The sequence below is a fragment of the Myxocyprinus asiaticus genome, chromosome 24, assembly GCF_019703515.2.
Source record: "Myxocyprinus asiaticus isolate MX2 ecotype Aquarium Trade chromosome 24, UBuf_Myxa_2, whole genome shotgun sequence".
Taxonomy (NCBI): Eukaryota; Metazoa; Chordata; class Actinopteri; order Cypriniformes; family Catostomidae; genus Myxocyprinus; species Myxocyprinus asiaticus.
The window spans coordinates 33,917,128-33,933,987 of NC_059367.1; the positions used below are offsets into that span (position 1 = coordinate 33,917,128).

Here is a 16,860-nt window from a genome sequence, read left to right on the forward strand (position 1 = left end):
TAAAAACAAAAACAAAATGCAAAAGATATTTTTAGCTTGTGGAATGTTTGTACCTGATATGCCCTGATGAGGGACTGGACTGCCAGATGATCCTCCACCAGCTTCTCCACATTTGGCTGGGCCCCCACCAAAGACTGGGCCTGTGCAAGTCCAGCCAGATTCATTCCTAGCGGAGGAGGACTCTGATAGGCTGTACCTGGGGGGGCGCCGGCGTTAGCATTCCTGAAGAAAATGTCCCAAGACTAGAGAACAAAAAGAAAGTTTGACAAGAAACTGACAAACTGAATTTTATAATTGTCTGTTTGGCCTCATGGTCAAAAAGAGTATCCTGTACTTTGAAAGGCTGAGTGCTCGACCAAGCACGAGACAGAACGGCACGCGGAAAAACAAAGAATACCCTTGCCTTTACACTGTGTTCTAATAGTGTACGTGACAAGTGAGGAAAACTATACTGCTAAGAAATTTAAATCCTGTAACAAGAACAATTTAATTATCTGTGTGGAATATAGGACTTTAATCTGCTTTTGAACATGAACCATCTACAAAAATAAATAAATAAATAAATAAATAAAATAAAATAAAAAAACTGTTCCTGATCATGCTTAAAATGAGAGTAATCGCACCACATGTCAGAAAATGTAATATGATCCCTGAAGTTCATCCACATCCTGGACAGTCATGTGACCTGTGAAACTTTATGACTCAATAACGCAACAGTAATATTAAGAATTATGTGCATGTGGAACATTACGAGAGAAACTATGACACAGACTGGAATAATAATGCAACCAAGCTATTTTTCCAAACACCTCCCCCCACTCCCCTTTTAAAAAGGGGGGCTTTTAAAAAAGGCTTCACCAGTGGAATGAAATGTGTGGAGGTCCAGACAATTTTGCTTGGATTCACCTACAGTCTTTCCATCATTATGAGCACAGCTGACATCCCAGTCACATCTTACAATTAATTTACTACAGTTAACAGACACATACAGTATGGTTGACCAAGATCTGTTGTTGCTGAGATTTGCACCACAGCCAACAAAACTTTTTTTTTTACAAACATGTGGATCAAGACAGTTATAGTTAACTTTGTAAAGATGTTTGGGCACTGTAGCCCTATCAATCATAACTGAGCTGGAGTTTTACAATTCTTTTTATATTCAAACAAACTCTAGAATCTTTTAAAGCATGTAGAATTTTATACACAAAATGTTGAGCTACGTTTTCAAAACTAAACTAAATATTTTTTCTTTATAAGCTAGTACTGACACAAAGGGAGAGACATCAGTGATAATATGACCATCAATGTCCTGTCAGGTGGTGATGGTGAGGCCTTCTCAAAATGCTTATGAAATGTGTGCTGATCAAGAGGATTTTTAATATTTTATTTACACACATTCATATACAGTGCCTTTCAAAAGTATTCAGACCCCTGACCAATCATCTCATATTACTGAATTACAAATGGTGCAATTAAATTTCATTCTGTTTGATTTTTTATTTTTTAACACTGGAACTCAAAATCAATTATTGTTGGTGACATTGGTTTTATGTTGGAAAATATAAAATATCTTGCTTGCATAAATATGAAACCCCTGTGCTGTGGAAGCTGCCAGGTTACACCGATGAAAGAAATTGTCATAACGAGGACACAATTACTTTAATGATTCACAGATGGATGCCAATGGTAAAGTTGCAATCACACTTTCTGGATAAAAATCCCATTGTTGAAGGATCATTGGTCAGGCTGTGAATCTGAAGGAAAATGAAGACCAAAGAGTTATGAAGATGAAGATTCCATAGAAGTTAGAACTAAAGTAATAAAAATGCATAATTAGGGAAAGGGTACAAAATAATATCCAAATGTTTGGATATCCCAGTGAGCACAGTTGGATCAATAATCAGGAAGTGGAAGCTGCACCACACAACACCACACCATCCAGGCACTGCCAAGAAAATTCTGTCCCTCAAAACTCAGCGCTCTAACAAAAAGAAGACTTGTGAGAGAAGACACAGAGAGGCCAACAACCACTTTGAAGGAGCTACAGAGTTCAGTGGCTGGGAGTGGAGTAATGGTGCACAAGTCAACCATATCAAGAGCACTGCATAACGCTGGCCTGTATGGGAGGGTGGCAAGAAAGAAGCCGTTACTCAAAAAGTACCATCTGAAAGCAGGTCTGGAGTTTGCCAGAAAGCATGCGAGTGACTCAGCTGCGATGTGGGAGAAGGTTTTGTGGTCAGATGAGACAAAGATAGAGCTTTTTGGCCAAAACTCAAAGCGCTATGTGTGGCGCAAACCTAACACTTCTTATGCCACAAGACACACCATCCCTGCAGTGAAGTATGGTGGTGGCAGCATCATGCTGTGGGGATGCTTCTCATCAGCAGGGACTGGGCATCTTGTTAGAATTGAAGGAAGAATGGATGGAGCAAAATATAGGGAGAATATACTGCAAGAGAACCTGCTTCAATCTGATAAAAACTGAAGCTTGGGAGGAAATTCACCTTTCAGCATGACAATGATCCCAAGCACAAGGCCAAAGCAACATTGGAATGGCTCAAGAACAAAAAGAGTAGAACCATTAACTGGTTCGTGACATGCAGAAATGGCTGCAACGTATACCTTTAATGTGGAAGCTGCCTTGCCTGCATCCAAGAGATGTTGCAAAAAACTCAAAACTCTTGGAACCTCACAGTGTGTAGGATCAAACCCACGATCCCTGCACCATGAAGAGAAAAAAATTCCAACGCGCAGTGTAGAACTGACGTGTGGATGCAGCCCTAGCTCTAACAATAGTATGAACAACAGCAGGTTCACAATCAGTTAGAAGAGGGTTGGACCCAGAGGCCAAACCCAAAGCTGCAGACACGCTGGGTCCAGGTGCCAAACACCACCGTCCATCTGCGATAGCAGATCCTTCCAGAGCGTAATCTGCCACAGTCTGCCCAACAATAGTCTCAGAAGGATGGGAAACCAAGGCCTGGCTGGCCATTGGGGTGCTACATGAAGCACCCTGTGGTTGCACATGGAAATCCTGTGTAATGTCTCCCACAACAGTGGAATAGGAGGAAATGCATAAAGTAGGCAGTTTGGCCACTGGTGAGACAACGCATCCTGCCCTAACAGGCTGGATGTCTCTGTCCTCGCAAACCACAAGCAACAACGGGTGGTCGCCTCTGATGTGAAAAGATCCACTTCTGCTTTGCCAAACTGATGCCATATGCTCTGCACCACATCTGGGTGAAGCCTCCATTCTTCCATATGCAGAAGATCCTTTAAGAATGTCAGTTGCAAGTAACATTCAAAAGGGAAGAGTTTTCAGTAACAAGTTTAGATGCCTTAAATCGAGAATTAGACGAAAAAAGTATTTTTTCAGAAAGAGCCACTGAACGAACTGCATCCCTGACCATTGTAGGGACAATCCTTGAGAACTTGGGGTGGCCAGCGTCAAAACTGTAGAGCATACCCCCTGCTCAGGGTAGTCAAAACCCAGGGATCTACTGTTGTGCTCCTCCAGTATTATAGGTGTTGCATTGAAAAATAATCAGCCGCCGGCCCAAGCACTTCAGGTTTTATGGGTGCAACTTTTAGTGGCAGTGGGGGGCCTGGTGTGGTCCCCCTGGCAACTGCCAATGAGGAGGCTGAAAACATAGAGCATCGTCAGCAGTACAGGGCCTCTGAGGGCTCTGGTGTAGGATGCTGACGGAAGCATTGTTCTGGCATTGTATAGCGATGGCGAACTTGAGCTGTGGGCACCTTAAAGGCAGGATTACGCTGCACCTGTGTCAGCTGGTGAATGGCCTCAGGCAATTTCACCCTCTTTTCCAGCAGTTCTGGAATGTTAGGCCCAAAGAGGTGCCCAGGAATGATTGGGAGGTCCCGCAGAGTCTTCTTACAATCCTTAGGCAGTTTCACCTGAGTAAGACACTTGGCGACGGGCTGCCAGAAGTGTGGCGGTAAGAGTACCTTGTTCATGGCCCATAGTCAGAAGAGCCATCTGCAGGAACTGAGAAACTGAGGGGGTCAATGTTTGTTGACTCCAATGTACTGGTGGTATCGATGAGTAATTGACAGATTGTATTCTCAATGCGGGTTATACAGGCAGCAGATTTGTATGCCTTTTTCAGCAGCAAGTCTGTGCGACCACATTGGGCACTGGGGCATCGCACATTGCCCCGTAGGGCCTCGTCAGGTGACAACACCAGGGTTTCGACAGGCTGCTCTATTTCTGGAGCGCGGCCCACCCCGATGGAATCTGCTTCAGCCGTAGACGCTAGAAGTCAGAAGCACTAGTAGAGAGCACGTCCAAGTCAGAATGACGTGAAAGAAAAGGGGAGTCAAGAGGCTCTTCCACAATTATTTTACTTGAAATATCCTCATCCTCCTGTGTTATAGTTACAGGAGTGGCAGGCACCCCAGGCTAAAGCGATTGAAGTTGATGTTTTAGCTCTGACATCTCAGAAGAAAGGACAGCAACTGTCTTAGAAAGTGAATTCTCCTCCATATGACCACTCTGTGAATTTGCCTTTTTCTTAGATGGGGGGGGACACCGGCTGCCGCAGACGCACAGTGTTTCTGAGTCCGTATGGTGGGGGGTAACTCTGACTCAGAGTTTCACCGTCAAATTAGGGTCTAACCCAGCTAGATAGAACCGCCTCTCCGACATAGGCAAAAGACTACAGTGCAAGCACGGGTCTGTGATAGCCTCTCTCAAATGCTGAATTCCCATACAAGGCGGACAGACATTGTGGCCGTCGTCAGGGAGACGAGTATTGAGACACAGCTTATATGGCAGTTGGAGGCCAGTGGCAATAGAACTGTGAGCCATGATCACTTTGTTAACAAAAACACCCCTGGGTAGAACCAAAAGGCTAAGGCAAGCAGAGCGGTATATAGCCCAGGGAGATACCACAATGATTAACAAAAAAGTAAATCAATTCCTCCAGATAGAACCGAAAGGCAGTTCAGCGAGGAACGCTTGCGGAACAACGTAAAAGAATATATCTACACACTGATAACTGGCCGCCGGACTCACAGTGCATCACAAAAATCTTAATAGATTAAGTTAGCGGGGAACCCGCTTAGTGAGGTAGAGTGAACAGAACCAGAATAACATGTTTACAAAGTTAGGACAACAAAACAATACACAAAAAAAGATTGCAAGAGAGTCTTTTTTTTTATTATTTGGGGGGTTCTCTGAAAAATTAGACCAATTTTTTGCAATTAGGCCACAGTATGTGTGAATGGTGAGCTTTTACATTTGAGTGTGAAAAATTGAGGGTGGCAGTCCAAAAATGAGTCTTAAGAGTTTAGAGAGAGCTGCACTGGTCCAATCATATAGGAATCAGAGATCCAAAGTAATTTTCTAACAATATATGACTTTTGAATGTGGTTCACAGAATAATAATAATTTAAAAAAAAATGCAACAATTTTCTAGATCTTATGACACAAAACCAGAACCCACTTTAAGAACATTTGCCAAAGAGTAGAGAGGGGAAAAATATCTGGGCACAGAAAGGTGGATTCCATTAGCAAGCAAAATATTAACCCAAGATACTCTGGACCTTGTACTCACATTTGAACTGTAAAGGGGTTATTATAACTGAGAAGTTATTATATAAAAGGTTATTAGGATTGAAGTGAGTGAAAACACAAACTACATGCACATAATGGAGCACCCTTTCGTCAATGTGTCCTAGGGCCGGCACGCTCCCGTGACTGCTCTAAAAATACAGCAGAATCCCAGTAATGTGACCTTATACAAACAGGTTGCCAGCGTCTGTAGATAGTAGGGGTGCACAATTATGTCATATATTATAATTATCGATTATTTCCCTTGATACTGTAATTGTGATTAATAGAATTTATATTAGAACAGTTATTTTGTGTAGGGTATCTGCGTCCCATTTTCTTAAGCATCCAAAACTAGCTGAGAACTGTTGCTGAATTAATTAATTGCTGTCATATGCATTAGTGAGTGTGTTTACATGCACAGCAATTCACTGATAACTACCAAAAATCATCTTATTTCTAAAATCTGACAACACAAGAAAGGCCCATTTACATGAGATTTAAATTCATCTGATTACTCTCTGCTTTTGATGTCAAAATGTAAAAAGTAATGCGCACAAAACTTGCACACGTTGGATAAGTTGGTAAGAATGCCGGCTGACAGCCATATATTGGTCGACACTAACTGTAATCTCGATTATTTATTCAATTTATTGTGCAGCCTGGACAGAGTGAATTTCACTGCAGACTTGGGTTGGGATATTTTCTGGCATTGTTGTGAATATCCATAAAACATCCATGTGTTGGCAAGCATCATGTGCATTTCTTCTTCTCATAATCCACCTGCATGTCCTTTGGCTCTTACCTTGTGCACACTCTTGGGATTCTCCAACCATGCATAGTACATCTCCTCCACATAGTTAGAGCTCGTTCCATTCAGAAATGGCTCTGCGGCCACCGGTGCTGTGTAACACCTGAGTGGCTGAAACGTCCTTGGTGTGGCCGCTGGCCTCTGCTGTGATAGATTTTTAGCAGTCTGTGAGGCCGTGATTGGCCGAAGCCGTGCTGCACAAGTCCTTAAGCGGTGCATCGCAGTCTATTAAATGAGCGCCACCCGCATTCACAATCGCAACAGTGCGAGATCCTGTTTGTCCCCAATGCCTCCACAGAAAAGAGCCACCTCCTGCTTTTGCCCAGACGGAAAAGGCGTTTGGATTTCCTGGGAAAAATGGACACGTTCCAGTAGACCTGTCTGTGTTTTGGACTGTGGAAAAAATGGAAAAGTAAATCAGAGAGGTGTCAATGGACATATGGATAAACAAAGTACAAAGTACAAACAAAGTAGGGAGAAAATTTACTGATTCATTTAGTAAAGGTGTAATTTAGTAAAAGGCTGCCCAGGGAATCAAGTGGAGGCATTGATGAGATTTTAGTGCAAGATAAACAGTTACAATAAGGTAAAACATTCTTCACTGTTGTCTCTGATTTTTAGCAGGTAATACTACAATAATTTAAATTACAGTTAAACCCTTAAAGCTCTGTGGGTGTTTTTAAAGATTTCCTGTTTCAGTGGGACACCCAAAATTAAAGGCTTATAACTCAAAAAAAATAAAAAAATAAAAAAAAGTAGGGTCAAGTGTTTGGAATCATTGTGAAGAAAATTTTTCAAAAATGTTTATGATATAGCTCATGTAAATTCTGAGACTCTCAGCCTAAGATACTGCTGAAAAATCATAAAATATCTGAGCCAAAAGTTTTTCTTATTTTTCTGATTTGAAATTATACATTTCTGGGTGTAAATAAGATGGCTCTGAATTTTTTTTTTTTTTTGTGTTCATATGACTAAGCAATCAAAAGTTATAGCATTACAAAAATAATAAATCCTAGTGTACAAAAACATCTCCAAGTGTCCAAAAGCCTCTCCAAACAAATAAAACATAATAATTGTACATAAGAAATAATTACACATGCAAACACAATGACTAAAGGTTTGAATAGAATGCAGACATGATTTTAGTAATGAGATTTCACAGAATAAGTTTCATTCTGTGCCATTTGCGTCATCATTTAATCTGTGTCATGTACTTGGTGGCCATATGTAACAGTCACCAATCACATGTCTCTGCCCAAATATGGATGATTTAACCAATCTAACCCAATCTGATTAGTTTAGCGTTCCATGATGCTACATCATTTCCAATGACGTCATCTGATCCAGAAAAGCTAATGTGTTTTCAGCTAGATTGCAAGATGCCAGATGCTGTGTGCATATTGTACACATTGTGCTTTGTGTCAACTATCTAATGATCTATACATCTGATCACCTTGTGTGTAGGCTTGTTTGAAAGATAATCACCACATCTAAGTAATGGTATATGATATTTTACGTTCTGTTTATTTTTCGTGAAGTTATAAGCGAAAACGCGGCTTATAAGCGACACCCATTTACATGTAACATGTACACTGAACAAAATTATAAACGCAACACTTTTGTTTTTGCCCCCATTTTTCATGAGCTGAACTCAAAGATCTAAGACTTTTTCTATCTACACAAAAGGCCTATTTCTCTCAAATACTGTTCACAAATCTGTCTAAATCTGTGTTAGTGAGCACTTCTTTGCCAAGATACTCCATCCACCTCACAGGTGTGGCATATCAAGATGCTGATTAGACAGCATGATTATTGCACAGGTGTGCCTTAGGCTGGCCACAATAAAAGGCCACTCTAAAATGTGCAGTTTTAATCACACAGCACAATGCCACAGATGTCGCAATTTTGAGGGAGCGTGCAATTGACATGCTGACTGCAGGAATGTCCACCAGAGCTGTTGCCCGTGAATTGAATGTTCATTTCTCTACCATAAGCCGTCTCCAAAGGCGTTTCAGAGAATTTGGCAGTACATCCAACCGGCCTCACAACCGCAGACCACGTGTAACCACACCAGCCCAGGACCTCCACATCCAGCATCTTCACCTCCAAGATCGTCTGAGACCAGCCACCCGGACAGCTGCTGCAACAATCGGTTTGCATAACCAAAGAATTTCTGCACAAACTGTCAGAAACCATCTCAGGGAAGCTCATCTGCATGCTCGTCGTCCTCATCGGGGTCTCGACCTGACTGCAGTTTGTCGTCGTAACCGACTTGAGTGGGCAAATGCTCACATTCCATGGCGTCTGGCACTTTGGAGAGGTGTTCTCTTCACAGATGAATCCCGGTTTTCACTGTACAGGGCAGATGGCAAGCGTGTATGGCGTCGTGTGGGTGAGAGGTTTGCTGATGTCAACGTTGTGCATCGAGTGGCCCATGGTGGCAGTGGGGTTATGGTATGGGCAGGCATATGTTATGGACAACGAACACAGGTGCATTTTATTGGTGGCATTTTGAATGCACAGAGATACCGTGACGAGATCCTGAGGCCCATTGTTGTGCCATTCATCCACGACCATCACCTCATGTTGCAGCATGATAATGCACGGCCCCATGTTGCAAGGATCTGTACACAATTCCTGGAAGCTGAAAACATCCCAGTTCTTGCATGGCCAGCATACTCACCGGACATGTCACCCATTGAGCATGTTTGGGATGCTCTGGATCGGCGTATATGACAGCGTGTTCCAGTTCCTGCCAATATTCAGCAACTTCGCACAGCCATTGAAGAGGAGTGGACCAACATTCCACAGGCCACAATCAACAACCTGATCAACTCTATGCGAAGGAGATGTGTTGCACTGCATGAGGCAAATGGTGGTCACACCAGATTCTGACTGGTTTTCGGACCCCCCAATACAGTAAAACTGCACATTTTAGAGTGGCCTTTTTGTGGCCAGCCTAAGGCACACCTGTGCAATAATCATGCTGTCTAATCAGCATCTTGATATGCCACACCTGTGAGGTGGATGGAGTATCTCGGCAAAGGAGAAGTGCTCATTAACACAGATTTAGACAGATTTGTGAACAATATTTGAGAGAAATAGGCCTTTTGTGTAGATAGAAAAAGTATTAGATCTTTGAGTTCAGCTCATGAAAAATGGGGGCAAAAACAAAAGTGTTGCGTTTATAATTTTGTTCAGTGTATGTCAAAGACACATACTTAGCTATTACTCGCTATATTTCTAAAACAAATAGGCTGGTTATATTCTACTCTTTGAGAGCTTTCCAACTACATATGACACATGGCTATTTGATCAGTTTGATGTTATTACTGATTACAATAATACAGTTGAAGTTAGAAGTTTACATACACCTTAGCCAAATACATTTAAACTCAGTTTTTCACAATTCCTAACATATAATCATAGAAAACATTGCCTGTCATATGTCAGTTAGGATCACTTCTTTATCTTAAGAATGTGAAATGTCAGGGGCCTGGGTAGCTCAGTGGTAAAAGACGCTGGCTACCACCCCTGGAGTTCGCTAGTTCGAATCCCAGGGCGTGCTGAGTGACTCCAGCCAGGTCTCCTAAGCAACCAGATTGGCCCAGTTGCTAGGGAGGGTAGAGTCACATGGGGTAACCTCCTCGTGGTTGCTATAATGTGGTTTGTTCTCGGTGGGGCATGTGGTGAGTTGAGCGTGGATGCTGCAATGGATGGCATGAAGCCTCAACACGCGCTATGTCTCTGTGGCAACGCACTCAACAAGCCACGTGATAAGATTCGCAGGTTGATGGTCTCAGACGCGGAGGCAACTGGGATTCGTCCTCCACCACCCGGACTGAGGCAAATCACCATGCGACCATGAGGACTTAAAAGCGCATTGGGAATTGGGCATTCCAAATTGGGTGAAAAAAAAAACAAAAACAAATCAGAATAATAGTAGAGAGATTTATTTATTTATTTCAGCTTTTATTTCTTTCATCACATTCCCAGTGGGTCAGAAGTTTACAAACACTTTGTTAGTATTTGGTAACATTGCCTTTAAATTGTTTAACTTGTGTTAAATGTTTTGGGTAGCCTTCCACAAGCTTCTCACAATAAGTTAGGGCTTATAATTTTGGGCCAGTCCTCCAGACAGAACTGGTGTAACAGAGTCAGGTTTGTAGGCCTCCTTGCTTGCACACGCTATTTCAGTTCTGCCCATGAATTTTCTATCGGATTGAGGTCAGGGCTTTGTGATTGCCACTCCAATGCCTTGACTTTGTTGTCCTTAAGCCATTTTGCCACAACTTCGGAGGTATGCTTGGGGTCATTGTCCATTTGGAAGACCCATTTGCGACTGAGCTTTAACTTCCTGGCTGATGTCTTGAGATGTTGCTTCAATATATTCACATACTTTTTCTTCCTCATGATGACATCTATTTTGTGAAGTGCACCAGTCCCTCCTGCAGCCAAGCACCCCCACAACATGATGCTGCCACCCCCATGCTTCACGGTTGGGATGGTGATCTTCAGCTTGCAAGCCTCACCCTTTTCCCTCCAAACATTACGATGGTCATTATGGCCAAACAGTTCAATTTTTGTTTCTTCAGACCAGAGGACATTTCTCCAAAAAGTAAGATCTTTCTCCCCATGTGCACTTGCAAACTGTAGTCTGGCTTTTTTATTGCGGTTTTGGAGCAGTGGCTTCTTCCTTACTGAGCAGCCTTTCAGGTTAGATATAGGACTCGTTTTACTGTGAATATACACTGGCGGCCAAAAGTTTGGAATAATGTTCAGATTTAGCTGTTTCAGAAGGAAACTGGTACTTTAATTTAACTGATCACAAAGTATAGTCAGGACATTACTGATGTAAAAAAAACAGCAACATCACTATTTGAAAAAAACAAACAAAAAAAAATAAAAAAGTCATTTTTGATCAAATCTAGACAGGCCCCATTTCCAGCAGCCATCACTCCAACACTTTATCCTTGAGTAATCATGCTAAATTGCTAATTTAGTACTAGAAAATCACTTGTCATTATATTAAACACAGTTGAAAATTATTTGGTTCGTTAAATGAAGCTTAACATTATCTGTTTTTGAGTTGCCACAGTATGCAATAGACTGGCATGTATTAAGGTCAATATTAGGTCAAAAATGGCAAAAAAGAAACAGCTTTCTCTAGAAACTCATCAGTCAATCATTGTTTTGAGGAATGAAGGCTATACAATGCTTGAAATTGACAAAAAACTGAAGATTTCGTACAAAGGTGTACACTACAGTCTTCAAAGACTAAGGACAACTGGCTCTAACAAGGACAGAAAGAGATGTGGAAGGCCAGATGTACAACTAAACAAGAGGATAAGTACATCAGAGTCTCTAGTTTGAGAAATAGACGCCTCACATGTCCTCAGCTGACAGCTTCATTGAATTCTACCTGCTCAACACCAGTTTCATGTACAACAGTAAAGAGAAGACTCAGGGGTGCAGGCCTTACGGGAAGAATTGCAAAGAAAAAGACACTTTTAAAACAGAAAAACAAAAAGAAAAGGTTAGAGTGGGCACAGAAACACAGACATTGGACAACAGATAATTGGAAAAGAGTGTTATGGATCTTAACCCCATTGAGCTTTTGTGGGATCAGTTAGACTGTAAGGTGCGTGAGAAGTGCCCGACAAGACAGCCACATCTATGGCAAGTGCTACAGGAAGTGTGGGGTGAAATGTCACCTGAGTATCTGGACAAACTGACAGCTAGAATGCCAAGGATCTGCAAAGCTGTCATTGCTGCACGTGGAGGATTTTTTGATGAGAACTCTCTGAAGTAGTTTAAGAAGTTCTGAACATTATTTTCAAATTATAATAGTAATTTTTCATGTTATTAATGTCCTGACTATACACTGATCAGTTGAATGCCACTTTGGTGAATAAAAATACCAATTTCTTTTCATAGGAACAAAATCTGTACATTATTCCAAACTTTTGGCGCCAGTGTAGATACTCATCTACCTGTTTCCTCCAGCATCTTCACAAGGTCATTTGCTGTTGTTCTGGGATTGATTTGCACTTTTCGCACCAAACTACGTTCATCTCTAGGAGACAGAATGTGTCTCCTTCCTGAGCAGTTTGATGGCTGTGTGGTCCCATGGTGTTAATACTTGCGTACTATTGTTTGTACAGATGAACGTGGTACCTTCAGGCGTTTGGAAATTGCTCCCAAGGATGAACCAGACTTTTTTCTGAGGTCTTGGCAGATTTCTTTTGATTTTCCCATGATGTCAAGCAAAGATGCACTGAGTTTGAAGGTAGACCTTAAAATACATCCACAGGTACACCTCCAATTGACTCCAATTAACCTATCAAAAGCTAATTGGCTAATTGCCTAAAGGATTGACATAATTTTCTGGAATTTTCCAAGCTGATTAAAGGCACAGTTAACTTAGTATATGTAAACTTCTGACCACTGGAATTGTGATATAGTCAATTAAAAGTGAAACAATCTGTCTGTAAACTACTGTTGGAAAAATTACTTGTCACGCACAATGTAGATGTCCTAAACGACTTTCCAGAACTATAGTTTGCTAATATGAAATATGTGGAGTGGTGAAAAAATTTGGTTTAATGACTTCAACCTAAGTGTATGTAAACTTTTGACTTCAACTGTATGTACAGAGCAAAGTCATTAATAAACTATCAGAACTGAACACATCTAATTTGTCTGCAAATTTCAAAGCACTTGTTTTTGTCATAATGCATTGTAAAGTACAGCTTCTAAGATTTCAAACAATACCTATTTTGCGTTGGTCATGACTGTAGTTGTTAATATTTTGACAATTATTTTCTTTTCTCGCGGGCCCATCCGAGCTTAAAGGGTTAATAGACAAAAGGTCTACATACATCTCAGCATAATTTTAAACCTTGATTTCATATGATTTTGTAGAGCAAATGTGGCTTAGTGCTGTCATGGTGCTTAAACTAAGAAGGTGACATGGTTTTACATGGCACAATGGCTTCCTCCGGAGTCCAGACAAAGGTCAAAGAGCTACGCAAATTTCTTATAAAGACCAAGTGTTCAAAATGAGACAGAACTTTCATCTGTATTTTCAAGGACAAGATGCCTTTTAAACAGTGAAAGACTTGGTGTCTAAAATAACTCTGGAAATGTGTTGAATAAAATACGTACCGGTCCTAGTGAAATGAATAATTTCAGAGGAAGTCACACACAGAAGCTGAACTATACAAAATGAATGTCGAATTCCAGAGTCAAACTATGATTTTTGAATTTCACTTTTTGTTCACTAAATATAAGCTGCAATCCAAGACTTTCTATGTTTTTACTTGCTATGACGATAACTGATAACACTGGATAATGAGAAATGTTTTTGTATATGTACATTTGTATTTGTATGTGAGACTCAGACAGACATCTTCACTTATACGCAAAGAGAACTATAAAGACATTGTATCCCCAAAACTGTCTGTTTTGAATCAATTACAAGCTAACATAGTAATTCAGTGTCTACTACATGCTAATTCAGTGACACACTAGTATGTGAAAGTGTAAAAGACATCTATTATCACATCGCGAACTGATAAGCAAAGATCTACTCATGGTTTTGTTCAGAGATATTATATGCTGACTGTATAGTTTGAAACGTATGTGATCACAGGTGAGCAAACCACTTATCATTTAAAGCGTGTTACACAACAAATCGCCCCACTTGCCTCTTAAGTGAATTATTCCATAAGTCAGCAAGTATTTCTGGCAGCAAACAATTAATATTTTATTCCACTAACTTTGCAAAGACTTTTTCCTCATAGTGGGACAAAGCATTGGCTTTCCTTCCTACTGTACGCAAGGTGGAGTACTATTAAATGCCTCAATTCTGGAGCTTTTAAAAGCAACTAAACTATGTTCTATTCAACAGAAAACGAAATAACGCTTGCTCTTCCCTGTTCAATTAAACTAAATGAACGAGAGATGTCTTTGAAACGAGTATGGCCATGTGGTTTAAATGAACATGGACACCATCCAACACATGCCTATGTTTTGACCTTGTGTTCACACTCCACTCCCCTTCTGCGCCGCTCTTCCCCCACCCGCCCACTACAACGCTTCTGAGCGCTCATTGGTTGACAATCATTGACCCCGCCCACATGACACGCCTGGTGTAAGGTTAATGGAGACTCGGAGTGTCAATCATTATGTCCTTTCACTAAACATGGGTCTTTTGAAAATATTAGCAGCCCGTGCTAACGTCAAAACAAGGGCCGATAATGGAGTTCACACTGATTTCTCTCATTCAATTCAAACTTTTCTCACTTAGTAGCGGCGTTTGTTAAATATATCTTTAATCTGTAAACATTCAAACCCTCTTTATTTCTGTTGTGAACCATGACACACTAAGCTAGCCACAGTAATGAGCTAATTTAAGGTCGGTTCAGGAACGTAGTTTTGTCGCTAAGCTGGTTAGCATTCCTCAGTTCAACTGACAGAGAAATATCCACTTGTATGCATTTATTATATATTCAGGTTACTTTCTGTCACAGCCAGCACGAGCAAACTGCCATCTTGCTAATTTACAAGAACTCAAGTGAGGAAAGAGCCTCTTCATGCGGTATTTGCTGAGAATGGTGAAATCTTTCCGTCAGGGAGTGAAGTGTGCACACACAAGAAAAACGAACACTTACTTGGGTCGACAACCGGTTCTTGTACCGGAGTTGTTTACGGATCCGTTTACCCCCTGTACTGCTCAAGAGTGACAGTCGCGCGCACTAGAACAGTTGCTTCATTAAGGACGTCAGAATCCGCAGCTGACGTCACATCTTGATTTCGCGCGGCATTTTTATTGTCTATTCCTAAGGTTATATATAGTGCTTAAAACACTGTTGTATATCAGGACAGACGGTTTACAGTGTTTGTATCTCACTACTCGGGAAAAAAAAAATTGTCAAGTCAATTTTGTAAATTTGTAGAAAATACTTTCTACATTGGATAAGTTAGTTTTAGCGTGAACTTGGAACTATTAAGTAAATTCTAAATTTTTACTCCATTCAAACATGTAAAAATTAATGCTTTAGCTTGTAAGTAAATATTATTTATGATTGTTATTTTTACAACGTGTCATCATGCATCAATCCTAAAGCAGAAAACCTATTTATTTGCTAATTTGAGTGAATTTTACTTAACTTTTCAAAGCTGGTGTTCCCCATGCACCGGGTCTTGAATAATTAATGAGTTTGCGTGTTTTCACAGTTTGATTTATGCAGTTTTTAATCAAAGTAACAGTCAGTATCTGGTGTGGCCACCAGCTGCATTAAGTACTACAGTGCACCTCCACCTCACCAGGTTTGCCAGTTCTTGCTGTGAGATGTTACCTCAATCTTCCACCAAGGCACTTGCAAGTTCCCGGACATTTCTGGGGGGAATGGCCCTAGCCCTCACCCTCCGATCCAACAGGTCCCAGATGTGCTCAATGGGATTGTGATCCAGTTTCTTCACTGGCCATGGCAGAACACTGACATTCCTGTCTTGCTGGAAATCACGCACAGAACGAGCAGTATGACTGGTGGCATTGTCATGCTGGAGGGTCATGTCAGGATGAGCCTGCAGGAAGGGTACCACATGAGGGAGGAGGATGTCTTCCCTGTAACGCACAGCGTTGAGATTGCCTGCAATGACAACAAGCTCAGTCCGATGATGCTGTGACACACCGCCCCAAACCATGACAGACCCTCCACCTCCAAATCGATCCCGCTCCAGAGTACAGGCCTCAGTGTAATGCTCATTCCTTCGATGATAAATGAGAGTCTGACCATCACCCCTGGTGAGACAAAACTGCGACTTGTCAGTGAAGAGCACTTTTTGCCAGTCCTGTCTGGTCCAGCAAAGGTGGGTTTGTGCCCATAGGTGACATTGTTGCTGGAGATGTCTGGTAAGGACCTGCCTTACAACAGGCCTACAAGCCCTCAGTCCAGCCTCTCTCAGACTATTGCAGACAGTCTGAACACTGATGGAGGGACTGAGTTCCTGGTGTATCTCGGGCAGTTGTTGTTGCCATCCTGTACCTGTCCCACAGGTGTGATATTCAGATGCACTGATCCTGTGCAGGTGTTGTTACATGTGGTCTGCCACTGTGAGGACTATCAGCTGTCCTTCCTGTCTCCCTTTAGCGCTGTCTTAGGCATCTCACAGTACAGACATTGCAATTAATTGCCCTGCCACATCTGCAGTCCTTATGCCTCCATGCAGCATGCCTAAGGCACATTCACACAGATGAGCAGGCACCCTGGGCATCTTTTTTTGGTGTTTTTTTAGAGTCAGTAGAAAGGTCTCTTTAATGTCCTAAGTTTTTATAACTATGACCTTAATTGCCTACCGTCTGTATGCTGTTAGTGTCTTAATGACACAGGTGCATGTTCATTAATTGTTTATGGTTCATTGAAAAAGCATGGAAAACATTTAAATCCTTTACAATAAAGATCTGTAAAGT

The 16,860-nt window shown here is 41.4% G+C and overlaps 1 protein-coding gene across 4 annotated transcripts in view; it reads right to left on the reverse strand.

The window, feature by feature from the left end:
* LOC127414636 (2-oxoglutarate dehydrogenase complex component E1-like) overlaps positions 1-15,199 on the reverse strand; it is a 50,128-nt gene extending 34,929 nt beyond the window's left edge. For all 4 annotated transcript variants that reach the window (XM_051652820.1, XM_051652819.1, XM_051652818.1 and 1 more), the window contains exons 1-3: positions 15,059-15,199; positions 6,378-6,776; positions 54-242 (exon numbers count right to left, since the gene is read on the reverse strand). In XM_051652820.1, coding sequence (XP_051508780.1) covers positions 54-242; positions 6,378-6,602 — 414 coding nt within the window. In that variant the 5' untranslated portion in view covers positions 6,603-6,776; positions 15,059-15,199. The remainder of the gene's footprint in view (positions 1-53; positions 243-6,377; positions 6,777-15,058) is intronic.
* Positions 15,200-16,860: the final 1,661 nt, after the last annotated feature.